The following is a 26,159-nucleotide window of genomic DNA, read 5'->3' on the forward strand; positions in this document are numbered from 1 at the left end:
CGGCCGGAAGTGACGCGCTGTGTCGGCGCGGCGGGGCGGGGCGGGCGGGGCCGGAGCGGCGGGAGCGGGGCCGGGGCCGAGCCCAGTCCCGAGCCCAGTCCCGATCCCGAGCCCAGTCCCGAGCACGGCCCTGCCCGCACGGACACCGCAGGTGAGCGGGGCGGGGGGAGGCGGAGACCGGTGACCCCAGCGTCGGGCGGGACCGGGGCTCTCCGGTCTCCCCTTTCTGTCCCGTGTGCGGCACAGAACGGAGTCTCCGGTGCGTCTTCCCCCGTGCAGATGCAGCGCTGCGAGGCAGGTGCTCCTCCGGGAGGGGCACGCATCCTGGCTGTTCCCGGTGATGCGTAAAGGGAGGAACCGGGGAGGATCAGGCAGTGTCCTGGGAAGAGCACCGTGCGGCAGGAGACCCCGGTTATCCACCGCCGGGTAATGTTCCGGACTGCTCACAGGCTTTGAATCGCTTAGTTTTCCCGTGCTGAGCGTTCCCGGTGGTAGCTGCTGGAGGATCTCGCTGTTCTGACTCCATCCCAGGACGCGCTGGGGTTCCGGGGATGGCCCGTGGCGAGCTGAAGGCAAAGGCGGTGGTGGGCAGGAAGGAGAAAGCAGCGAACACGTCCCTGTTTGAGGCTGGACTTCCATTTGATCCCTCCTCAAAAGCGTGACTCTGGCCTTGTCCCTGAGCTGCTTTGTGCGCTGGTGCCCGTCGATGCTGCTGGGGAGTGAAGGTGGGCGCAGGGACTCGTGTGTGTGCCCGGGGCGTGCAGCCCCCCTGCTCGCCGGGCCTCACGGGGAGAACTCGACATACTGCCCAGGGTCACCCCTGTGCTCTTGGGATTGATCTGCGAGGGCAGGGCTGGTGTTTGGGGGTGGGAATTAGGGAGGGAACCCCCCCCGGCTGGGGCTCTGGGCAGCGCTGGGTTTTGCCAGCAGCCCCGGTGCTCCTGTGGATACTGGAAACGCAGGTGAGCCCGGTGGGAAGGAATGCTGATGTCTGACTCCAGCTCAGGAGGCTGAGTGATTTCTTTATTAGAACTATGCTGTAATACATTAATATACTATTTACAGGAGATACTAAAACTACAAACCTACTTTTCTAACTCACGTATCTAACCAACTCACAACTCGTGACCCTCTCTGAGAGTCCAGCCACAGGTGGGCTGGATTGGATTGGATTGGATTGGATTGGATTGGATTGGCCACCAGGCCCAAACAATCCTCACCAGAATCCAACCAAGCAATCACCCCAGGTAAACAATTCTCCAAGCACATTCCACATGGGAAAAACAAGGAGCAGAAATAGAAATTGTTTTCTCTTTCTGTCCTCTGTGCTGCTGTGTGAAATATCCTGAAAGAAAGAGCAATGTCCTTGCGACATGTGGAAGGTCACCCGCGTGTGTCAGCAGCGTGTCAGAGGGGCAGCAGGTTATTGCTGCAATCAGACTTTTACAAACCTGCAGCAGAGGTTTCCCTCGTGGGCGTGAGGTGACCCACGCTGTCCGGTTTCCAGCACAGCTGCCTGTGACGTGGGTGGTGCTGAGGTCAGCTCTGAGGCAGAGCCTGCATTTTCACTGCTCCTCCGTGTTCTCCAGACCGCTGGCTTTGATCCTGTGCCCACGTGGTGGTGGTACACCCAGAGCAGTTATTGTTTGCCTGTCTTTCAGCTGTCACCTCTTGTCCTCACTGCCAGGTTCACTGCAGCCTGACCGGGACTTCAGCCGTAGGATCATACAGCACTTTGGGTTGGGAGGGCACCTTGTCTTGTTCCACCCCTGCCACGGCAGGGACACCTCCCACTGTCCCAGGTGCTCCCAGCCCTGTCCAGCCTGGCCTCAGGCACTGCCAGGGATCCAGGGGCAGCCACAGCTGCTCTGGGCACCCTGTGCCAGGGCCTGCCCACCCTGCCAGGGAACAATTCCATCTTCTGCTGCTGTCGTTCAATTTGACCCCAGTCCCTTTTCTCCTTCCCTGCAGACTCTCACAAACGGTCTCGTCCCACCTTCACTGTAGCCCTTCAGAGCTGGGAGGCCGCGGTGAGGTCAGCCTGCAGCCTTCTGTTCCTCGGGCTGGACAACCCCAGTTCGCTCACGCTTTGCTGGCGGCAGAGCTGCCCCACCCCTGGCCAGCCCGGTGGCCCACACAGCGGTTCTCTTCTGTTTTGCAGGACCATGGATTTCCCAGGGCACTTTGAACAGGTCTTCCAGCAGCTCAACTACCAGCGGCTGCACGGGCAGCTGTGCGACTGCGTCATCGTGGTGGGCAACCGGCACTTCAAGGCGCACCGCTCGGTGCTGGCCGCCTGCAGCACGCACTTCCGCGCGCTCTTCACCGTGGCCGAGGGCGACCAGAGCATGAACATGATCCAGCTGGACAGCGAGGTGGTGACGGCCGAGGCCTTCGCCGCGCTCATCGACATGATGTACACGTCCACGCTCATGCTGGGCGAGAGCAACGTGATGGACGTGCTGCTGGCCGCGTCGCACCTGCACCTCAACTCCGTGGTGAAGGCCTGCAAGCACTACCTGACGACGCGGACGCTGCCGCTGTCGCCGCCCAGCGAGCGCGCGCAGGAGCAGAGCGCGCGGCTGCAGCGCTCCTTCATGCTGCAGCAGCTGGGGCTCAGCATCGTCAGCTCGGCGCTGGGCTCCTCGCAGGGCGCAGAGGAGCCGCCCGGCGCGCTGGGCCCGGCGCTGCGGGGCGGGCTGGAGCAGCGCGCCACCTTCCCCATCCACCGCCTGCACAAGCGCAAGCAGTCCTCCGAGGAGCGCGCCCGCCAGCGCATCCGGCCCGCCATGGACGAGCCCGTGGCCGACGTGGCCGCCGAGAGCGGGCAGCCTGTCGTCCACTCGCGGGAGGATTTCTTCTCTCCGGACTCGCTGAAGATCGTGGACAACTCCAAGGCCGACGCGGTTGCCGATAACCAGGAGGACAACACGATCATGTTCGACCAGTCCTTTGGTGCTCAGGAGGATGCCCAAGTGCCCAGCCAGTCAGACAATGGCGAGGGGAACATCTCCCAGATGTCCATGGCGTCCCAGGCCACGCAAGTGGAAACCAGCTTCGACCAGGAGGCTGCTGCTGAGAAGAGCAACTTCCCTTGTGAAAATCCGGAGGTCAGCCTGAACGAGAAGGAGCACATGAGGGTGGTGGTGAAGTCTGAGCCCCTGAGCTCCCCAGAGCCTCAGGACGAGGTGAGCGATGTCACCTCGCAGGCGGAGGGCAGCGAGTCGGTGGAGGTGGAAGGAGGAGTGGTGAGCGCAGAGAAGATAGAGCTGAGCCCCGAGAGCAGTGACCGCAGCTTCTCAGATCCTCAGTCCAGCACCGACAGGGTGGGAGACATCCACATCATGGAGGTGTCCAACAACCTGGAGCACAAGTCTTCTTTCAGCATTTCAAATTTTTTGAATAAAAGCAGGGGAGGTGGCTTTGGCGCCAGCCAAAACAACGACGACAACATTCCCAACACCACCAGCGACTGCAGGATGGACAGTGACGCCTCTTATCTGATGAGCCCGGAGTCGGGGCCCGCCGGTGGCCACTCATCTGCTGCTGTCTCACACGTGGAGAACCCGTTCAGCGAGCCCACGGACTCCCACTTTGTGAGGCCCATGCAGGATGTGATGGGTCTGCCGTGTGTGCAGACCTCCGGCTACCGAGCAGCGGAGCAGTTCGGCATGGATTTCCCACGCTCGGGCCTGGGCTTGCACTCGCTGTCTCGGGCCATGATGGGCTCGGTGAGAGGAGGAGCCGGTGGCTTTCCTGGCTACCGCCGCATCGCCCCCAAGATGCCCGTGGTGACCTCCGTGCGGGGCTCGCAGCTGCAGGAGAGCTCGTCGGGGTCGCAGCTGATGATGAACGGGGGCGCTTCCTTCGAGGGCGGGCACCTGTCGCAGCCGGGCCCGCCGCAGCTGACCCGCGCCTCGGCCGACGTGCTGTCCAAGTGCAAGAAGGCTCTGTCGGAGCACAACGTGCTGGTGGTGGAGGGCGCGCGCAAGTACGCCTGCAAGATCTGCTGCAAGACCTTCCTGACGCTCACGGACTGCAAGAAGCACATCCGTGTGCACACGGGGGAGAAGCCCTACGCCTGCCTCAAGTGCGGCAAGCGCTTCAGCCAGTCCAGCCACCTCTACAAACACTCTAAGACCACCTGCCTTAGGTGGCAGAGCAGCAACCTGCCCAGCAGCTTGCTGTGAGCCGCCGCCCCGGCGCGGAGGAGCCTCGCTGCCGGCGGGGACGCCGCGGCGGGCGGGCGGGCGGGCGGGCGCACACCGGCGTGCCACGGTGCCAAACACAGTCTTGGCTCTGCCATTGGGGATATCCGGTACCTACCTCGCGGGTGTCGCCGCCGGGAGCCGCGCGGCGGGATGGGGATGTGGCCCCCCACGGCGGGGGTGGGGATGCGACCCCCGCGGCGAAGAGCCCCCTTTGCAGGGCAGAGGGGCGACAGCACGGGGGTCTCCTGAAAGAGCACGGTCTGAGAACCAGAAACTGACGTGCGCTTTTCTTCTCTCCTTTTTGTTGTTTTTTTTTTTTCTTCTCTCTAAAGCATTTTGCAACAGTGGAAGCATTTAAATGATTACTGTAACATGAGTTGCTGCATTACGTGAGGATGGAGGTGCAGACCCCTTACCTTTAAAAGAGAAAAACAGCTTAGGCTGCACCTGTCTGACATAATGCTTTAAAATACGCTACTTACGACAATAGTTCTAGGATAATGAATGTATGTTTGGCTGTTTTGTAGTAAAGGACACTGTGTAATCAAGGTGCTTAAATTAAATCCCAGACAAGTAACTTTTGGACTGCCAGGTGTACATATAACTTTAATACAGCAAGATCTGGATATTTGGCTGGTTTTTTTTTTTCCGTAGAAACGAGTATTAAGTGGTAAGTGAAGTACTGTCTCTTGTTTGTGCTATTCCTAGCAGTATTTTAACCAGTTTGTATCTCCTATGTTACAATTCTATATACGCAGAAGTTTGAACAGAGCTTGTCTTTGTCTGTTGTTTTGAAGGAGAGGGAATTTGTGATGGCTTTTTTCGCCACGTAAGGCAGCATCGCGCTGTTCCCACATGCCCAGAGTCCATCTGGTCCCCGTTACAGTGTGAGCGCATTGTCTTTTTCTCTTGTCTCCAGGCTTCAGTTTCCTGCCCTGCGCACCGACTTCCCTTCGCACATCTGTCCTTGGATCACATGGCTCCTAGGCCAGGAGCAATCCTCCTTTGCCATATTGCACAGAATCATAGAGTATGCTCTATGGGAGGGACCCCCAGGATCACTGTGTCCAGCTCCTGGCCTTGCAGAGGGTCCCCCAACAATCCCAACTTGTGCCTGACGCTTCTTCACCCCAGGCAGCCTTGGGGTTGTGACCCTGACCCTGGGGAGTTTGTTGGGTGCCAGACCACCCTCTGGGTGAAAAACCTTTCCTGATAGCCAACCTAAACCTCCCCTGATTCAGCTGCAGCAGTTTTCCCACTGGTCACGAGAGTGAGGAGATGTGTACCTGCCCTTCTGCTGCTCCTCAGGAGGACGTTGAAGACGCCGGCGAGGTCTGACCTCGGTGTCCTCTCCTCCAGGCTGAGCAAACCAAGTGCCCTCAGCCGCTCCTCGAAAAGCTTCTTCTCCAGACCCCTCAGCAGCCCCATGGCCTCCTGTGGACAGTCTCTGACAGCCTCATGTCTGCTCTATGATGGTGCTCAAAACTGCCCCCAGCACCTGGGCTGAGGCTGCCCCAGTGCAGAGCAGAGCAGGAGAATCCCTCCCTCACCTGACTCCCCCAGGGCGTGACTGGCCCTCCTCGCTGCCGGGCACGGCTGGCTCACATTCTGTAAAATCCACTTAAGCTAGTGTCATAAAAGTACTTTCCCCCTTATATTTAAAAAAAGATAATGTAAATTTAATTTTTTAAAAATGGCACCGTACACACGCAGCAGAAATTTGTCGTTTTCCATGTGAGTCACCTAAATTTCTTTTTAATTTCCTCTTCTTTGGTGCCACCGTCACTTAACACTGCCTGCATTCTCCTTTCTTCCTTGCCAAAGGTGCACACGAACTGTGCTCAGCATCCTTAAGTTTTAAAGTAAGCTTTCAGAGCATTTCTGCTGATGGTAAATGCTGCTCAGCCGAGCAGGGGCTGGGTCCAGGCTGCAGGGGAGTCCTTTCTGCTCAGGTGAGACAGAGGATTCCCTGCACCTGCCCTATCAGTGTGTCGTTTGCACCTTGACCATCTGAGCAATGCAGAAACACAGGAGATGGATTAATTCCTTTAAAATGTTAATATCTGGTTATAGGGTTTACTTAATGGTAGTATTTCTGGCTCTTGATTTTTTTTTTAAGCATTAAAATAACACTTTTTGTAAAGCAGTGGGATATGCTGTGTTTTGTTTTAAATAATTTCAGTATTGGGGACTAACAGCATTGAGCTGCATAAACACTCTCCCAAACATCAATAAAATGCAGTATTTTGTACTTTAATATTTTCTTGTGTTGCTTTATTAAGTAACACTGTTTCATCTTCATTGCATTTCTAGTGTTTTGCTTTTTAACAACAAGGCTTGGGGTTTTTTTTTCATTTTCTGTTTCCTGTAGCACATCCACATTTTTGACTTGTTACAGTGTTTTGGAATAAAGCATCTCTTTGCGCAATGAGACTAACTAGGAACTAATATGAGCAGATAAACACTTAACTGGACTTTTGAAGTGTTTTTATAAAAATTTTAATGTGAAATATCAGTGCAGGAGGGCTCCTGTGTCCTTTCTTTGTGAAAAGTTGGGAGCGTTCTTGGAAGCGGCGGCTTTAAATTCCATTGTCAGTGAGGCCTGGAGCCTGCAGCTGCCTCACAGCTTTCTGAGTCTTCCTGAAGGAAGCAGTAAATTCCTGGGAATAGCACGAGTGAACACCTGGGGCCTGAGCTGCCTGCTGCAGTGAGGGGTGTCCCACCCCACAGCCTGGAGAGCTTGTGCCGCTGCATTGCTCAGAGTTGAACTTTGCACGTGGCATCTCGCATGGAGCTGCCAGGGGCTCTGCTCCAAAACACCCAGAAATAAACCCTGTGTTTAAAAAATGTTTCTGTGTGGCTGTGTCTGCCTGCCTTCACTGGTTTGGTGCTCTCCAGCCTGTACAGACAAAATTGTGACTGCACAAGGGATCGTAAAAACCTGACCTTGGTAATAATTTTGTCCCCGGTGAAGTTCTTTGTATTACTTCTGTTAATGAAATGATATTTACACAGCACCTGTAAAATTCATGATCCGTGGTCACTGCTGCTCTCTGAATTCCTCATGGGGAGATGCCACAGGTGCAGGAGGTGCTTGTCTCGAAGGAGTTCTGGGATGGACACCTGAGCCCAGTGCTCCAGTCCTTGTGGCAGCTGATTTACCAGCTCGTGCCTATTTCTTAATGCACCTGGGGAATCTGACACACCTGCTCAGACACCAGGTCAGTCCCTGCCATCACCAGGAACCTCTCAGATGCTTGGTCACCATCCTCCAGTGTCACAGCAGCTCCACCAGCAGCAGAGTCCTCAGTGTCAGCACTAAGAAATCTGGGAGACCAGTGAGCTCCCCCACTGGACTTGCCCTGATTTTCACAGCAAAGTCACTCCTCGTTTCCACCGGGTCGTTTGGAAACTCCCCAGCCAGCTGGGATGCCCAGAGCACACTCCCTTCCTCCCCACCACCACGGCCACAAGTCTTTCCTTCTCAGTCCGGGTTACAAACCTCCAGAACTATGTCTGACAGGCCAGCACAAGGCAATCAGCCGTGTTTGTGAATCAAAGGTTATTGATAAATGTGTCAGAATTCCTCCTGTGATGCAGGGCAGCTTCCACCAGCCGTTACTGCTATTCAGAGAGTGCTTCACTGGGCATCCAGGAGATCCCAGCAGGGTCTGGCACAAGGGACAGGAGGGGACAGGAGTGTGGTGGGTGAGCTCCAGCTCTGTTACAGCTGTGTGCTGGGCTCTGGCTCCCTCCCCACGCCAGGGTTGTGGTGCTGCCAGCTGCTCACCCCGGGACAGTTCCCCCTGCGTGCTCCTGGCTCCCTCCCCTGGCTCCGCTGTCCCCAGAAAGCTCTGTCCCCTGTCTGTCCCCTGGCAGGTGAGGGCACAGGGGAGAAGGCTCGGCTGGCTGCGGGGCAGTGGGGCTTGTCCTGGGACACAGCGGTGGGAAAACCTGCACAAACCCTTCTGGGGGGACGGGTCAGCCACTGGCACCACTGTCCACCCTGGACGTGGCCCAGGGGCTGCTGTGTCCTCCTCTGTGGGCCTGGGCAGCACGCAGTGGTGTGGTGGGACTGGGAGGAGGAGGAGGAGGAGGAGGAGGAGGAGAAGGAGGAGGAGGAGGAGGAGGATGGCTGATGGAGAGCCACAGCTCAAAAGGAACCTGAGTCCAGGTGTGCTCTTCAGCACGTTCCCTGGCACGAGGACGGGGAGCACTGGGAGCTGGTTTGAGATGACCTCCAGGTCACACTGTGGGGACACCTGTGCCATGGCTGGGGTGGGCAGCGCTGCACGGCTGTGACCGGGCTGTGGCAGGGCTGTCCTGACTGCCACCTGTCACCGAGGATGGGAGGGCACACGGGGAGGGGCCATGGCAGGGCCAGTGCACACCCCAGGGCAGATCCACCCCCGTCCTGCAGGATGGGCCAGCGGGACCCCAGGCTCGCCAAAGCTGTGCCTGTCCACACCCCAAAAGTGTCCAAGGCCAGGCCGGACAGGGCCTGCACCAATCTGGGATAGTGGAAGGTGTCCCTGCCCACGGCAGGTGGGGTGGAATGAGATGATCCATAAGGTCCCTTCCCACCCAACCCATTCCATGGCTCTGAGATCAGTGGCACGGAGAGGTGGGCTCAGGTTCCAGCCCCCATTTTTTGGAAGTGGGACAGTGGCTGCAGGACACATGAATCCCCAAAGCCCTCGAGATGTGCCCCTCAGGCTCTCCTGGCAGCTGCAGGCTCAGGCCCCGCTCAGGCTCTCCTCTGCACCAACAAATGTCACTGCACATCTGACAAACACGAGGGCAGCTGCAGCCAGAACCTGCAAAGGGCTACCAGAACCTCCCAGTGAATTCCAGTTTGCCATCCACTCTGGAGCTCTGCCTGGGATTGGTCAGATACCAAGGCAGAGCTGCAGGTTCCTGGGGAGCTGCACAAGCCTGTTTTGTGCTTTTCTTTAGACCCCTCAAGCAGAGGATTACGCAGTGCCACTGATTCCATAGGACCACATGATGTGTGGGCTGGCAACAGCTGGCAGCAGCAGCTCCTGTGGCAGCAGCAGCCTGCATGGACAAAGCTGTTACCTGTCCTCCCTTCCTGGCCACCAGCCCAGGGAAGGCACTCCTGGCCTCTCGCTGTGACCAGGAGCCAGGTTTTGAGGACAGATGCCGCTGCAGCAGCTCCCTTACGGTACTTCCAGCATGGCAAGCATTCCCCAGCCCAGGGCCAGCCCCTCTCCACGGCTGCTGGCACCCGCAGCGTGCCCCACCACATGCCCTGTTGTCAAATACCATCAGCACCACACGTTGGCTGCTACTCTTTAATGGCTCCTGGCCACCACAGGGCAGGGGACGGCGCTGCTGGAGCAGGGCCTGGCCATCAGGGCCTGGCCATCACAGCTGCAGCTCGTGGGGCATGGGCTCCCCTCGCAGCCCGGCCAGCAGGTTCTTGGCTGCCAGCACGGCCATGGCGCTCCTCGTGGCGTACGTGGCGCTCCCGATGTGAGGCAGGATCACTGCAGGGACAGGAGGGACACTGCTCACCTCTCCCCCTGCCCCAGCAGCCCCTTCCGGGGCTGTCACAGGTGCAGCATCCAGCTGGATGTTATTTGTGTGTTAATGAATACCTAATATTACTGCTGTAACTAATGTATTCAATAGATACACGTGTAGGAATTATGTCTTGTTTCAGAGCTCTCAAATCTCCCAGTCCTACAAATATCTCCAGAAAGTCTCTGCTCTTATCACTCCTCACACTGTCTACTTTGAGAAACAATGCAGACAAATGAAAAATGAGTTTTAGCAAAACAGAATAAGAGCTATAGGTTCGTATTTCAGAAAGAGACAGTCATGGGCAGTTCCAAATTTTCATGGATGTGCCCATGGGTTTTTTTTGGAACATATTTTTCCTACCCCAGGAACCCTCTCCCCATGGAGGGAGGACATCCTGTGAGACGCTGGCCAAGCAAGCTCCTTCCTAGCCGTCCTTCCTCACCTGCCTCATCCTCCTCCAGAGAAGACAGGTCTCGGTGCTGGACCTGCACCTGCCCCATGTCCCCCCTTCCCAGAGCCTGGAACTGTCCAGGTAACAGGCTGCCCACGCCCACGGCAGCCTGGCAGCACTCCCGGGACCAGGACTCCTCCAGGCAAACTCAGCAGCCCACTTTCAGTCACTGGGGAGCTTTTCCATCACAGTACGTGCCCAGGAGCCCTCAGAACACCTGAGCTGGACAGGGCCTGAGCTGGGGGTTGGCTTCTCTTTCACGCCCCTGCTGATACCAGATCCTCCACCCATTTCACACACTGAAAGAAGAGCCATCACAAAGGTTATCTCAATGGCTTTGTGGAAAATTAAAACAGCTCCCACCCTTGTTTGGCATCCTGCTGGTGAGTTTTGACCCCACAGCAGGTCCCTGCATGGCACACTAGCCCAGCTAAATACACCTGACCTGCCTGTCCTGTGCTCTGCTGCCCAGTGGCACCAGCGGAGCAGTGGGGCCCAGGGGTCCCTGTCACACCTGCCACACCTGGGGCCCCGGGGCAGCGGCTGCTGCAGGAGGGGTCTGCCAGCCCCTCCAGGGGTCTGCCAGCCCCGGGCACTCACCGCAGTTCCTGAGGGACAGCAGTGGGTGGTCAGTAGGCAGCGGCTCCGGCGTGGTGACGTCCAGGCCGGCGGCTGCGATCTGCCCCTGGGCCAGCGCCTCGTACAGGTCCTCCTGGTTCACCACAGCCCCCCTGCCAACGCCAGGGTGACAGGCTGGCCTCGCTGCTGAGCGCCCCGCAGGCTCCGGGGGCACAGAGGCAGCGTGCCCAGGAGTGCCTGAGCACAGGTCAGACCCTCTCTGGATGTGCCTGAGCCTCCCAGCAGTGAGCTCCAGCTGCCCGCAGAGGGGGAAGAGCTGGGCGCTCCTGAATAATTTATCTTGCCTTTGGCTCCCTCCCAAGGGGCCTTGGCGAATGCTCCCAGTGGCTGCAGCCACGAAGGCCGCGTGTGCTGCCTGGACTCACAGCCCAGCGGATCCCCCCGCACCTGTGGAAGGGCCACAGCCCCCTCCAGGCACAGGTCTGCGCTGCCAGTACCTGCTTGTGTTGACGAACACGGAAGTTTTCTTCATCCTGCCAAAGAAGTCCTTGTTGCACATGCCCTGGGTGGCTGGCGTCAGGGCACAGGTGACCACCACGAAGTCTGACTCCTCGGCCAGCCTGGTGAGCGGGACTGAGGGGAGAGCAGGGAAACGGCACTGCAGCCAGCCCCTCCCTCAGCAGAGCTCCAGGCGCAGCTGCAGGCCCTGCTGTCCCCCCCAGCAGGACACCCTGGTGTCCCCAGCCCCCGGGGCAGCCCACAGGACCCTCCCTCCTCCCAGAGCAGCTGTCACACTTTGCTCCTGCTCACTGCGTCCAACTTCCTTGTGGGAACGAAGCTGACAGAAAGTCACCAATGCAGGGACACAGGGAAGGGGAGCAGTGGCAGGACCAGCTGCAGCTGGAGTTCTCGCAGCGCTCTGATGATCCCCTGCGTGCCCAGCCCTCGCAGGAGGCAGGGTCCCCCGTCACCCCCCGTTTGGGGCACGTCTGGGACATGGCAGTCCCTCCCTTGCTGCCCCTCACACGGGCTATGCCGCGGAGCCCCCCAGACCCCCCCAGCTCGTGGCCCCCTCCACTGCCACCCTGCGGGTGACAAATCCCGTGAGTGGCACCCCCTGGAGCTGTCCCAGCCATGGGGCTCCCTGACTGATGGCTGACACCAGCCCTGTCCCGGCGCCGTCCTTACCAAACTCAGCCCCAAACTCTGCCGCGCTCTCTGGCTTCGGGCCGCTGCCGGTGTACAGAAACTTCCTGACCCCAAACGGCTTCAGGCGCCGGGCAACTGCCTGTCCTAGGAGTGAGGCAGGAAGGCGTGGGGCTGCTGTGGCTCCACAGCACGAGCGGGACCAGCACCTGGAGCCACCAAAGGGCTGCTGCAGTGGGATCAGCCCTGCCTGGCTGGGGTGGGCTTGGAGACCTTCTGCTGTGGCAAGGGGCCCGTGGGCACTGCCCCCGTGGCTGCCCTGGGGAGCAAGGACAGGAAGGGCTGCCCGCTGGCAAAGTCCACGGCTGGACGGTGCCGAGCGTGGACTTTGGCACCGCATTTGTGTAACTGAGGAGCAGGAGGGGGCAGAGATTGCTGCAGGGGCTGGAGGCCGTGGAGGCACAGGAACACCTGAGGCTCCAAGGCTGAGGCTGGCGAGCCAGGACAGCTGCTGGGAGAGGCTCTGCAGGCTCCCCTCTCTGTGCCCATGGGGTTTAAACAGGTGAGCATCAGCCCACCGCCTTGGCTGAGTCACAGAGTCCCAGAACAGTCTGGCTTGGGAAGGACTGCAAAGGCCATCTCATTCCAACCCTCCCACCTCCAGCAGGACACCTTCCAGTAGCCCAGGCTGAGGGTGAGGCTCCAAGCTCACCCTGCCACTGCTGGAGACACAGAGATCTGCCCTCTGAGCTGCACTCACCTATCCTGCCCAGCCCGACGATGCCCACGGTGCTGTCGGACAGGCCATGCCCACACATCCACAGGGGCTTCCAGGTTGTCCAGCCGCCACTGGCAGAGAGAGGGACAGGGGCAGGGTCACGGAAAGCTGCTCAGAGCCCAGCCCCACACCAGCTGCTCGGTGGGGAGCTGCACGAAACCCTGGCCTGGTCCCTCGTCACCAGCCCGCGTGGCACACGGCGGGGCCAGCGGGAGCCCTCGGCGGGCACTCACCTCTTGACCTGCTCGGCAGCCTCGGGCAGGCGGCGGCAGGCGGACAGCAGCAGGGCCACGGACAGCTCGGCGGTGGCGTCGGTCAGCACGTCGGGGGTGTAGCCCACTCGGATCCCCCTGCAGCCAGAGCGGGCTCTGGGCGCTCCCCTGCCATCGCCAGGCTGGCTGCCAGCCCTGCGCCTGGCCCAGGCTCCCGGGGACATCCTGCGGCTCTCAGCCCTCCCGGCACTCCCTTCCCCGGGCAGCCCTTGCCTCGGCCCAGCACCCAAAGGCTTCCCCAGCCCTGGCGTGGCCGGGGTGACCCCAGCCACGATCCGGCAGCGGAGGGGCGCAGGCAGCTGACCCCACCCAGCCCCGTGCTCTGTGAAAGCCCACTTGCCAACAGGGACCAGCGGGATGTGGGGTCGGGGGAAGGGGTCCAGAACAGGGGGATGCAGAGCAGAGGGGAGGGAACGGATCACGGGGGTCAGAGCAGGAGCAGGGCGGGAGAGGGGCAGCGTTACCGCTTCTTGATCTCGTCCAGGGCGAGGTGGTCAAAGCCCACGGACAACGTGCTGATGACCTTCAGGCCGGGCCCTGTAAGACACGACGGGCGCTGCCGTGCCTGTCCCGGGGCCCGGGGCACGGCCGGGGGGAGCAGGGGTCCCGCACGCACCGGCCGCGTCCAGCACCTCGCGGTCGATGCGGTCCGAGAGCAGGCAGAGCAGCCCGCGCGTCCCCGCCACGCCCGCCAGCAGCTCGGCCCGCGGCACCGGCTCCTCCGAGTCCCACTGCTGCACGCGGCACCTGCGGCACCGGCTGTCACCCACCGGCTGGCACCCACCGGCACCGGCACCCACCGGCACCCACCGGCTGTCACCCACCAGCACCGGCACCCACCAGCACCGGCACCCACCAGCACCGGCACCGGCACCCACCGGCACCGGCACCGACCGGCACCCGCGGCGGGACCCGGAGCCGCGCCGAGACCGGCACCAGAGCCCGCACCGGGACCGGCTCCGGGCCCCGCGGCGGCACAGCCACCGACCGCCGCTGGCGCTGCCGCGGGGCTCGCCGCGCCCCGCGCTCACCCGCTCGCCTGCGACAGCACCCGCAGCCCCTCGGCCGGGATCCGCCGCGTCACGAACACCGACATGGCCGCTGCCACCGCCAGCGCCGGGACAGCCCCGAGCGGCCCGGGCACACCGGAACAGCGCGGTCACACTGGGACAGCCCCGAACGGCCCCGGCACACCGGAACAGCCCCGAACGGCCACGGCACACCGGAACAGCCCGCCCGCCGCACCGGCGCCGCTCCGCCCCGGGCCCGCCTCCCGCGGGGTCGCGCCCTGCGCTCGGCCGCCCGTACCTGAGCGGGCACGTGTGGCCGCCCACGGGCGTGGGGACATCCCTGCACAGGAAAAGGAGGCTCAGGGGGGACCTTGTGGCTCTGCTTGACAGAAGGGGACAGCCGGGGGGTCGGGCTCTGCTCCAGGGAACAGGGACAGGAGGAGAGGGAACGGCCTCAGGCTGGGCCAGGGCAGGCTCAGGTGGGCAGCAGCAGGAATTTCCCCATGGAAAGGGGGTCAGGCCTTGGAAGTGCCCAGGGAGGGTTGGAGTGCCCGTCCCTGGGGGTGTCCCAGGAATTCCTGGAGGTGGCACTCGGAGCTCTGGGCTGGGGACGGGGGGGGGTCCGTGGTGCCAGAGTTCTTGTGCAGCCCGGTGGATCCGCTGGTGCTGTGATGTCACTTGCATGCACACACCTGTGCTCACACACACAGACAGGTAGACAGGTGTGGTGCACACACCTGTACGCACCTGCACGTACAGGTGTGGACATTCTCACACACACACAACGTCGGGTGCTCCTTTGAGCACCCTTTGAGCTCCTTTGGTGTGAATTCACCCCCACAGCCTCTGGTGGGAGCTTTGGGGCGTCCCAGAGGCTACGGATGGACAACTGCCCCTCTCACTACGCTGTGAGACTGCTCGTTAATTAACCCAGATTTAAATTGTCTGGAGACCTGATTCGAACGTGTTCTGAGACTGCAGGTACGGGGCAGGGGGCCCAAGGGAACGGTGATCTCGGTAGCTGACAGAGCTGGGCTGTCTCTTGGAATGAGCACAGAGGCAGACAGGTAAAGACAGCGCATTTGTGGGCAGAGGGAACATGGAGTTTGAGGTACATACACCAGCATATTGCTGCGTGTGGGATTCATTCTGCTGCTCCAGGTGGGATTTCCCTTTATCGTGACGCACCATCAGCATGCTGTCAGATTATGCCAGCAGAATTGGTTTTACTTTCTAATAATTGCTTGAAAGTTTGTTTTATGCTGCCGAGCTGGGTATCATTTGAGCTGACACCTTATCTGCCTCCCTGGTCAGTCTGGATTGGTGTCAGGAGTACTGCTCTCCAGTGTGACTCCTCCAGGCTCATCCTGCTGAGGTTTTCCAGCTCCCCCTTCCCAGTCCCAGTGGATGTGGTGGAGTCACCCCCCCAGACACTGCAGCAACCTCCAAGCTCTGGGCCAGTGCTCCCAGTGGCACCAGAGAGACAGAGGCCTCCAGAGAGGGTTTATTACAAAACAAAGTGCACAATTCTGGCCACAACGTGTTTTTACCCATTAAAGGCACCTGTAAATGGTCTCCTTTACCGTGACTTCAGGTGTGGAGTCCCCCAGCCCTCCCTGGTCCCCGTTGAAGGGGAGGTCATGGTGCTGTGCAGGGGCCCTTGGCAGCAGAGCCACTGGGTCACCCTGGCTCTGGATAACATCCCTTGTTTCCCATTTTGGGGTTTCTGGATAAAACCCACACACTCAGGTAAATGCCTAATTCTGTTTGCACCTTGTGATTTTGTTGCAGGCAGACCTGACTGTCCCACCTTTGGGAAACTGAAAACCTTTCAAAGAGGGCTGGAAGAGAGGGAGAGGAGCGGGTGGTGGGACACCCACTACGCTCCCACACCTCCACACTCCTGTACGCCCCTCCTGCTGCCTGGTGGGAAGGACAGTGGCAGAGTTGGGAATGCCACCCTCTCTGGTACCGCTGGAGTTTGACCCATGTCAGGGTGGGACAGAAGAAACCACCAACCTCCCTCTCTGGAGGGAAACACCAGCCACCCCAGGCAGAGAGGGCAGCTCTCCAGAGGATACAGGAGCGTGCAGGTGTGGCAACCCCTTGCAAAGAGCCAGAGAATGGCTGGGTCTCTGCCCATCCCATCCCATTATCCCATCCCATTATCCCATCCCATTATCCCATCCCATCCCATCCCATCCCACCCATCCCACCCATCCTGTCCCACCATCTCTGGGCTCTGAGGAGGAGCTGTGGCTCTCCAGGAGTGCCGTGATGGAGGTTGGCTCCGTGGGGAGTTCTGCAGCCGGCCAGGAGGGGCCCTGAGGACTGATGACAGTGATGGGACTGGTGCCCAGCTCGTTGTGCAGAGCCGGTTTGCCAGGACCCACCTGGTTACTGGAGAGCCTGTCCTCCCGTGGTGTGTGCCCAGGACGGGTGTCCCCGTGTGCCAGCAGTGCTGCTGGCAGCAGGAGCGGGGCCAGCAGGGCCGTGCCGTGGCTCCGTGTGCCCCCGCCCCACAGGTGGGTCCGGGTGGGTGTCCCCCCCATGCCCTTCAGCCGTCCCCCACACCACGGGCAGGGGCTGGTTGTGCTGCTGCTCCCTGCAGCACCTTTCACACCCCAGATCCAGGTGTCTGTGTCCCTCCTGCCCACCGGCTCCCAGATCGGGCTCCTGGCGCAGCGAGAGGCGAGGTGCTGGCTGGGCAGGGCTGTGTGACCCCTGCCCGGTTTACTCCTGGCAATACCAGCAGTCTTTGGCTGGAGGGGCCGCTCTGAGCTGAGCCAGCCAGCCTGGCAGCACCACAGCACATCCCAGCAGTGGGGCCTCCCCGTTCAGCCCTGGCAGTGCCTCACCCTCAGCTGTCCCGGCACGGCCCCGCTCCCTGGCAGACTGTCCTTCCTTGCCCGTGAGGCTGGCAGAGCCCCCGGGTCCCACTGCATGCCACAGGGACTGCCACTGGGGCAGTCCTGCCACCCCACCGGTTCCACCACCCACCACAAACTGGGAAAGGGATGCAAAGCAGCCAGGGGAGCAGCTGCCCACCCTGGCCCCAAAGCCCCAGGAGCCTGGCTCTTCCCACCCTGTCCCAGCTGGGGCTTCCTGCCGGCCTTGCTGTGCCCACATCCCTGTGCCCACATCCCTGTGTCCACATCCCTGTGTCCTAGCTGTCCCTGTGTCCACATCCCTGTGTCCTAGCTGTGCCTGTGCCCACATCCCTGTGTCCTAGCTGTCCCTGTGCCCACATCCCTGTGTCCTAGCTGTGCCTGTGCCCACATCCCTGTGTCCTAGCTGTCCCTGTGTCCACATCCCTGTGCCCACATCCCTGTGTCCACATCCCTGTGTCCTAGCTGTCCCTGTGTCCACATCCCTGTGTCCTAGCTGTGCCTGTGCCCACATCCCTGTGTCCTAGCTGCCCCTGTGCCCACATCCCTGTGTCCACATCCCTGTGTCCTAGCTGTGCCTGTGCCCACATCCCTGTGTCCTAGCTGCCCCTCTCCCCTTGCTGTGTCCACATCCCTGTGTCCTAGCTGTGCCTGTGCCCACATCCCTGTGTCCTAGCTGCCCCTCTCCCCTTGCTGTGTCCACATCCCTGTGTCCTAGCTGTCCCTGTGCCCACATCCCTGTGTCCACATCCCTGTGTCCACATCCCTGTGCCCACATCCCTGTGTCCTAGCTGTCCCTGTGCCCACATCCCTGTGTCCTAGCTGCCCCTCTCCCCTTGCTGTGCCCACATCCCTGTGTCCTAGCTGTCCCTGTGCCCACATCCCTGTGTCCTAGCTGTCCCTGTGCCCACATCCCTGTGTCCTAGCTGCCCCTCTCCCCTTGCTGTGCCCACATCCCTGTGTCCTAGCTGTCCCTGTGCCCACATCCCTGTGTCCTAGCTGTCCCTGTGCCCACATCCCTGTGTCCTAGCTGCCCCTCTCCCCTTGCTGTGCCCACATCCCTGTGTCCTAGCTGCCCCTTTCCCCTTGCTGTGCCCACGTCCCCCTGTGCCCAGGTCCCTGCTGGACCCCGTGTCCCTGCAGCGCTCAGGATCCCATCAGCCAGGTGAAATCCCCCCTCCCCTCTGGCCCAGGAGTGTGCTTGGGCTGTCAGACTGCTGCTACAGGGTTCCATTTAAAGCATTTTCGGAGGTTTCCTGTAGACTGGAAAAACTTACTGCTCCCACCGGGGATTTCAAACACATTGGTTTTCTTTAATCCTCCTTAAGGCATAGCTGGCATTTTGTACCTGGGAGCAACTGAAATTATGCTGTTCTAGGAGAACAGGTCCTCAAAGAGGCCTTTGAAAGAAGGCTCAAAGCTCTGCCCGCAGTGAATTCACAGTGGCTATATCAGCCTTAGTGCCCCATGCAGCCTGTGGGGTGAGAGCTTGTCGCAGGGTGACAACTTTCCAATTGCCAAAACACAACTTTCTCTTTGTAATGCTCTCAGGGAGAGCACTGGGGGCAGCACTTGGGGCAGCACCTGCAGCGGGCAAGGGGCAGAGGGACAGGGCACAGCAAAGGAAAGCAGGACCGGGATAACCACTGGGTGTTCAGACAAAATGCAGGAAAAAGGCAGGCAGATGGCATGAATATTAGTGCATGAAAATGACTAGCACTCTGAGAATTTCCCAGTGTACTTCTGACTGGTTTGGGCTTGCTTTTATAATTAATTTATGGAAAGCACTTAAATTGGGAATAAACACAATCTCACAAATCCCTGCTAATCTCTGCCTGTATTTTTGAAATGATACCCTGAAGGTATAGTTCCTCACAGTGATTAAACTGCTTTTCTTTTAAGAATTAAAAGGGACCTTTTCCATGTGGCCATGTGCTGTGTGAGCAGCCAGGCCCACACTCTGACCTGCTCTAGATGCAATATACTGTTGGAGGTGCCTGGGTAGGGCATTTCCCCATTGGATTGCTGGATGCCAAATCTGCCAATATTTTCATTTTGGATTCATGTATTTTAATGCAAAATATGACCTGGTGTGTTGTCAGCCTACGACTCAGAAGCACACAGCTATTAGCATAAATTTAGAAAGCTCCTTGAAAATGAAAAGAAATGTATTTAATTAAGTGTCTGCTTTTCCCTGCTGGTGCAAGCCAAGCTCCCTCCGTGCGTGGGATATGCGGAAGGTGCTCGGGGCGGCGCAGCCCGAGGGGGATTTGGGTCTCTGGGCGCAGGCAGGAGCAGTGTGGAGCAGCTCTGCACGACTGGGGAAAGCTGGGGAGGCACAGGCTGCCCTCCCTGGGCTGCTGGCCCTGCTGCAGGTGTCAGAGTGCTGGCTGGGCCTGTGTCCCTGTGCAGGAGGGAAGGGCAGCGAGGGCAGAACAGCACGGCACGGGGAGCTCCCCACAGCCTGGAGTGGGATGTGAGTCCCCAGGGTGCTGCGGGGCTGGGCCTGGACAGGGGCCAGCAGTGACAGCATCGAGGTGCAAACAAAGATTTAATTACATATTAAACAAAGATTTTATTATTATTTTATTATATTCTTACGCTTCAGCATGGAAATCCAGGTAGGAATCACCCAGGGCACAGCCTGTCCCTTTGGTTTGGCCCGTGCAGCTCAGTCGTGCACAGAAGGAGCATTTTCCTTATCCCCTCCAGCAGCCTCTCCATGCCACAGCTCATGGAAGGAACTGTGGTGCCGAGGAGCCCCTTCAGCCTCACAGACGTGGGGACACGTGGGTGCTGGCCTGCAGTTCCCAGGGTGTGCTCCCCGTTCTGCAGGCTGTGCCAGCAGCCCCAGGCAGGACCCGGGACACGGACACGTGGGCCACCGGACAGGAGGCTGGCAGAGCCCCACGCCAGGGCGTGCCACTGTGGGTGCCGTGTGGCACGTGGCTGGGACCTCTCACTGCCTGGGGGCGGCCAGCAGCCTGGCCAGGAGGGCAAGCTGTGGCAGTGCCACCCCTGCCGAGTCCCTGTGGCGGTGCTGTGCGGAGTCCTTGTGGCACTGCTCCCGTGGCACTGCTGCCCTGGCGCTGCTCCCCTGCTGCTGCTCCCCACAGCAATCCCTGCACATCCCTCAGGGCGCAGCTCCAGCTTGCCAGAGCGGGTATAGAACCTGGGGGTGGTTTTTACAAATTCTGTATAATATATATATATATATACAATACAATATATATTACATAGGTAAGATCTATTTTGTAGAGTTATTTATCGCTCTCCTGCTGCAGGAATTTGTTCCATCACAACCTTCCCAGGGGTCTGCATGCTTTTTTTTTTTTCCTCAGCGCTTCCCTCCTACACACAGGAGTGATAGGTTCTAACACGGTTTTTCTGTTCTTTAGGGAAAAAGAGAGAGAATGTGAAAGACTGAATGCTATCTTTGTTTTCAAAATAATGCTGCAGTAATTAAAATGCTTGGAAAGTTGTTCTGTTCCCAGAAGTAATAAATAGTTTTGACTGTTTTGCCCCATTAATTGCACATTACTTAAATACGTGTATTTTATAACATGCGTGTTCACTCACCTGCTTGCTCTGAAAGTCAAATGCACGTTTGAATATGCATTATACCCGTTAATGCACAGTAATTATTCGGTGCATTATACAGGCTGTTCCTGAGCCAGGAGCAGGTTTTTGTGGGGGCTGCAGGGGCGCCTGGTGCCAGCTCTGGGCCGTGGGAGCAGCCCTGCTCCGAGGGAGCTCGTGCACTCGGGGTGACTGCCAGCGCCAGCTGGGAATGCTCCAGCAGCTCGCTCCAGTTTCCCTCTCCCCAGCAGATCCCAGCAGAAGAGGCCCAGTTTCAGCTGTCCAGGGTGGCTTGGTTTTAAAGACAGGTGTCTGCTAAGGAAGGCAGGAGCCTCCTCTGAAATGGGGGAAAAAAAAAAAATGTAGACCCCCCTCCCTCCGAATTGTTATAAATTAGGAGTTATGTGGGGCTTTCAGGCAGAAATATGGGAGCAAGAATAACAGTTCTTTATTAGAGAAGAAAATAAAAAGATAAAATAAACAATGCAGTGAACCAAAACAACACGGACAGAGTCAGAACACAACCTGACACCCTGTTAGGGTGTTGGCTGCAGCCCTCCTGGAGTGTCAGCTGTGGTTCTGTTGGAGCAGGGATCCTGTAGAAAGGGGTGCAGTCTTCCTCTGAAGAGGCAGCTGTTCCTCTGGGAAATGCAGCGCAGGAAAAGCCGTGCTGGTGTTCCAGCAACCCAGATTGTATCCAGGTAGGAATGCTTGGCTCCTCCCTCTGGCTGGAGCATCTCACAGTGGGGTGTTACAGTTCTTATCAGTCACGCAGTGACACTCAGTGGCCCATTATCAGCAGATGTCTCCCCAAAAGAGGATTGGCTGTGGAAGAGATAAGGAAAACGATTGTAAATGCAGGTGAACCCAGTGGGAAGAAATGCTGGTGTCTGACTCCAGCTCAGAAGGCTGAATGATTTCTTTATTAGAACTATGCTAGAATACATTAATTTACTATTTAAAGGAGATACTAAAACTGCAAACCTACTTGTTCTAACTCCCATATCTAATCAACTCACAACTCGTGACCCTCTCTGAGAGCCCAGCCACAGGTGGGCTGGATTGGATTGGGTTGGATTGGATTGGATTGGATTTGCCACCAGGCCCAAACAATCCTCACCAGAATCCAACCAAGCAATCACCCCAGGGAAACAATTCTCCAAACACATTCCACGTGGGAAAAACAAGGAGCAGAAATAGAAATTGTTTTCTTTCTGTGCTCCTCTGTGAAAAATTCCTGAGAGAGAAGAATGTGCCTGCCACAAAAAACTGTGCACCTAACAGAAGACAACTGCCATACAGATGGGAAATGGAATACATCTTGCCTTTCAGTCAGGAACACAGGGTCAGCACAGGCTCCAGACTCCGACCAAATGCTCAGCTCCTGCCAGCCTTCACCAGGGCTCTGTGTTCTCGGGGTTTCTAGGAAACATTGAGGAAGCATTGTCTCAGCTGTAAAAGCTGGAGCCTGCCAGCTGAGGGGAGCAGGACCAGCAGTGTTTGGGGCAGAACCATGAGGGTTTGGGGCAGGACAGGACAGGCCATTGCTCTGGGGGCTGCCACCTCCTAGGATCACCTGGTTCTGCCTTTGGGCTGTGGCACATGACACTGAGGGGCCAACGGGCCTCCAGTCCTCAGGGAGACAGGGAACAGACTCTGCCAGGTCTCTTGATGGCTGAGGGAACATCCAGAGTGTTTGAAAGCTCACCAGCCACGATCAGAGCACCCAGTAAATCTGATCTCCCTGATGTCCCTCCCCTGCCATGTGGAAAACAGCCCACAGCTCCCACCAGCTGAACTGGTGCTGGGTTAAAGATGGAATAACGACCGGGCACAGGGCATCAGGGCCCCAAGCACACATTTTTCTGCTGCATCCCTTCCTCCTGCTGCTGCTCCCAGCTGCTTCTGGAGCCGTTACCTGAAGGGAGAGCACTCACCTGGGATGTGCAGGCCAGCCCCAACAGCTGCAGGTCTTCCCACGTGCCCACGTCTGTGAGGGTGAAGCAGCCCCCAGGATGGTCCCTGTGGGGATCACCTGCCCTTGAGAGCGGTGCTGAGCTCCCCACAGAAGCAGCCCACGGCACACAGCTCTGGTGGGGCAGAGCTGGGGCAATCCCAGAGCAGAGCTGGGGAAGGGGAAAGGGATCCACATCCTCCGCCTGGCACGGTCCCAGAACAGAGGAGGCTGCAGTCCCACGTGTGCATCCTGCCAGCAGACCCACATCCCTGCAGCTGCTAGTGAAACAGAGTAAAAGTTTAACAGAGTAAAAATCCATTTAGATTTAAGTGAAATGTACCGCTTTGAACTTACTAACATAAGTAAAATATACTGTTTAGTCTAGTAACTACAACACTGTCTAGTGACAGTCTGTCTAGTAACAGTCACCCTAACTAAAGAGAAAAAATACAAACTTCCAAACTAAAATAATAAAAGATAAGGAGAACTCCTCAGACCTTGAAACAAACAGCGCACCGTGACCTAAGAGTTCTTTCTGTACTTTCTAACAAAAACTGAGTACAAGTGTAACAAGCTGTAAGTGTAACACAAAATCAGCAGGATAAATATGCGTGAATCTATTGTAAAATTCTACGCATATAAAAATTAGTTAAAAGTAAAAAAAAAATCGAGAGTTCTCAGAAGCATCCATGTCCTTTAAAAGAGAAAGATCCCTCACATGCGTCCAGCGCTAAAATAAGAACGCCGTCTCTACAAATCTTTATTAGAATTGTAAAGTTTTGATTTTTCATCCATGTTTCATTATGGTGGCTCTGCGAGTGGCAGGGAGGGCCAGGGACCTGCTGCCACTCGTCAGGGCCAGGGCTGTGCCCTGTCCCTCCTGTCCCCAGGAGCCACGGCTGGTGGCCCTGGTGCCAGCGATAGGTCCGGCTGTAGCTTCTGAGGAACAATGTGCTCCTACTGTATGGTACCAGATTGTACATCAAAACTATTATTTCTAACATTTCTGGCTTAATTGTAAAACTATAATACAAATGACATTGGGGGTTTGCTGGAGTTAAATTTTAATAGCAAGCCAGTGCCCTTTTAATGACATTTTATACATTTAAATTGGGCATGATCCCTTTGGGAACAGTAATTTTATTCATGGAGATTATGTCTAATTTGAATATAAAAACACCACTAAAAAGATATTGGATTTGCTATTTTTCACTTGCAGGAGCTCCGGAGTCCAATCTTCCCAACTGACTGGGCTCTGGCGGATTGAAAACTCCAGGAAAGTGCAGGATGAGTCCATGCGAGCCCAGCCGCCCCGCCGCTGGCCTGGGCTGGCTCTGGTGGCTCTGGGGGCCAGCGCCACCTCTCCGCGCAGCGCTGTGGGGAGAGGGCAGGAGGCCGTGGGGCAGCCCCCGGGATGGGCCACGCTGGCAGAGCCTGGCTTCTGCAGCAGCCCCTGCGCGTCCTGCTGCGGCCGGAGCCTCCAGGGCGGCAGCTGCCTCCGGCACCGCTCCTGTCTCTCGTGCTGGAGCTGGCCAGAGCCTCCCAGTCCCAGTGTCACGCTAATGCGGCTCCTGTCGCACTGGCAGGTGCCGTGGCTGGGGGGTCCTTTCCTCCCTGGGGGCAGAAGCGGCTCAGGCTGACGCGGTGCTGCGCAGCAGCAGCGCCGCTTGCTCTTTCCAGCGGCAGAAGTCGCAGACTGATGGCTGACAGGCTCTGCAGGGACTGTCACCAGCCCACACTCACCCCTGCCTGCGCACGGGGGACCCGCAGTGGCTGGCGCTGCTTTGGCGAGCGAGGAACGCCGGCACAGCCAGCACGGACACGGCACACAGCGGCCGGAGCCGGGGCGCGTCCGCGGCTCCCGCAGGGACGATGCGGAGCAGCGGTGCCAGCCTGCCGGAGCCCGAGCCCCGGCCGCCGCCCAGCCCCGCGCCGCGGGCGATAACGGCGCTGCCGGGGCGCACGGAGCGGCAGCCTCATCTCCGAGACGGGATAAACTGTTTGGCCTTTGGACAAGATTATTTCTGTTCAGAACACGATTGTTATCACTTAATTGAAAATAATTATCCAATGCAAATTGGCTTCAAGTTGGCAGCTGAGTTGAGGAGACGGCGCATTTCCAAGCTGTCCTGAGGAGAGCCGAGTGCGGTGGGAGGGCGAGAGGCTGGGACTGTCCGCAGGGCTGAAGGGGGACGACACTGCAGGGGCAGCGTCCCCTTTGCAACACCTCCAGGAAAACAGCCGGGGCCGTCCTGCCCAGTGCTTCCACAAACTGGGACCCTCTGGTTTGCCCTCCGGCAGCAGTGGCACTGCAGGTGCTGGAGAGCCCCCAGCTCAGACAGGGCAGTGCTCCCCAGCCTGCGCCCCGCCTGGGCCTGCCTGCACCCGGGATTTCAGCACACGGAGGAGGCGGGTCGCCTGCTGCTGTCGGCTGGAAGAGCTGCAGCCTGTCCACACAAAGGACGTGGCTGGTGCCACAGTGGGGCTGGGGCACAACTGGGATGTGGACACCTCTGGAGAGCCCAGCAGGAACAGCCCCCTGGAGCTCTGACCCAAGCAGGAAACAGCTGAAGCCTCAGCTGGGCTTGTCCCTCTTGTGCTGGGCTTGCTCTGGCCACGTGCAGTCAGCCCATCGCTCCAAAGGTTACCCGCATCTGTGTGCTCTTGCCAGTGAGCAGAGGAGAACACGTGTCTCTGAAACCTCCCCCATCCCAAACGCCCCGGTGCCTGCTAAACCTTCCTCCTCTGGCTGCAGGCAGCCCTGCCTGCAGGCTCCACGGGCTGTGCTCAGCCCGAGCACCTCCTGCCTGGCAGCTCCCTGCGGCCACTCGGCCTTCCCTCTGCTCCCTCTTCCTTGTTTTCTGTCTGAATGGATTTGGATTAGACAGGACCTTCCCAAATGCACACAATGCCCCTGCCAGTGCACAAATACACCAGAGAATACCAGCTTTCCACAGCAGTATTTCTATAATTTGACCAGATTGGCACAAGGTTAATTAAAAAAAAAAAAAAAAAAAAAAAAAAAGCAACCCCAATGTTTAAATGCAGTTTCATCAGGAGAAGTGCAAAATGCCTCTGCAAGAATTTCTGCCAGGACTTTTCAAACCTCGCAAAGCACAATTAGACACAGTCAAATATTGCCCTGGTTAAAGACTATTAGTTTTCCTTACATTTGTCATGAATTAATTTTTTCCGGCTGTATCAACAGTGTTTCCTTTATAAATACAACTGGCTCCTTTACATTGAAAAATTAAATTTGCTCTGATAATGAACTGAGGTGCTAATAATCATTTTGCAATGCAGAAAAAGTGCAATTACTGGCTGCTGTGCCCTGTGGTGCCACGGTCGGCTGTCACTGACCCGCTCTGCCCTTGTCACCCCCCGTCCCATCTCGAAGGCACAGCATGGCAGTGCCCATCCTTGCTGGCAGCTCCTGTGCCAGTGCCCGCCCGTTGGGGTGAGTGAACCCAGCTTTGCTCAGCGCCCTGGAGCAGCTGCTCAGTGACAGCTGGGGTGGCACAGGTCTGCCAGTGGGACTGAGGCCAACCCAGGCACGCGGGCCGGTGTCGCCAGCACGGGCTGCTGGTGCTGCCTACGGCGTGGCCCTGTACTGGTGAAGTGATGGTCCCTGCAGGCTGAACAGCAGTTGCACAGAGATGGTTTGAGACAGACTTTAGGGAAAGGAACACTTCAAGGAAGAGCCAGACCTGTGCTATGTCATGAAGACACATCCAATTCCCT

General features: G+C 58.2%; 3 protein-coding genes across 5 annotated transcripts; 1 reads left to right on the forward strand and 2 right to left on the reverse strand.

Moving 5' to 3' along the window:
* Positions 1-77: 77 nt before the first annotated feature.
* Positions 78-6,466, forward strand: ZBTB5 (zinc finger and BTB domain containing 5). Of its 3 annotated transcripts, none has more exons than XM_053931414.1 (3): positions 78-151; positions 280-2,035; positions 2,162-6,466. In XM_053931414.1, exon 3 carries the CDS (start codon positions 2,166-2,168, stop codon positions 4,188-4,190), a length of 2,025 nt encoding a protein of 674 aa, XP_053787389.1. In that variant the 5' UTR covers positions 78-151; positions 280-2,035; positions 2,162-2,165; the 3' UTR covers positions 4,191-6,466. The 3 variants fall into 3 exon arrangements, with proteins under 3 accessions (XP_053787389.1, XP_053787390.1, XP_053787391.1); XM_053931415.1 differs by having other exon boundaries at positions 280-725; XM_053931416.1 differs by lacking the exon at positions 280-2,035 and having other exon boundaries at positions 83-151.
* Positions 6,467-9,512: 3,046 nt separating this feature from the next.
* On the reverse strand, positions 9,513-14,234 carry GRHPR (glyoxylate and hydroxypyruvate reductase). The gene is made up of 9 exons (XM_053932807.1): positions 14,016-14,234; positions 13,601-13,731; positions 13,449-13,521; positions 12,946-13,062; positions 12,695-12,783; positions 11,977-12,081; positions 11,286-11,421; positions 10,810-10,940; positions 9,513-9,721 (listed from the first exon to the last, which is right to left on the reverse strand). Exons 1-9 carry the CDS (start codon positions 14,078-14,080, stop codon positions 9,600-9,602), a joined length of 969 nt encoding a protein of 322 aa, XP_053788782.1. The 5' UTR covers positions 14,081-14,234; the 3' UTR covers positions 9,513-9,599.
* Positions 14,235-23,505: 9,271 nt separating this feature from the next.
* LOC128782295 (uncharacterized) lies at positions 23,506-25,836 on the reverse strand. Its single transcript, XM_053932551.1, has 3 exons — positions 25,779-25,836; positions 24,162-24,368; positions 23,506-24,032 (listed from the first exon to the last, which is right to left on the reverse strand). The coding sequence occupies exons 1-3, from the start codon at positions 25,834-25,836 to the stop codon at positions 23,578-23,580; spliced, it is 720 nt and encodes a 239-aa protein (XP_053788526.1). The 3' UTR covers positions 23,506-23,577.
* Positions 25,837-26,159: the final 323 nt, after the last annotated feature.

Source organism: Vidua chalybeata, chromosome Z, assembly GCF_026979565.1.
Source record: "Vidua chalybeata isolate OUT-0048 chromosome Z, bVidCha1 merged haplotype, whole genome shotgun sequence".
Classification (NCBI taxonomy): domain Eukaryota; kingdom Metazoa; phylum Chordata; class Aves; order Passeriformes; family Viduidae; genus Vidua; species Vidua chalybeata.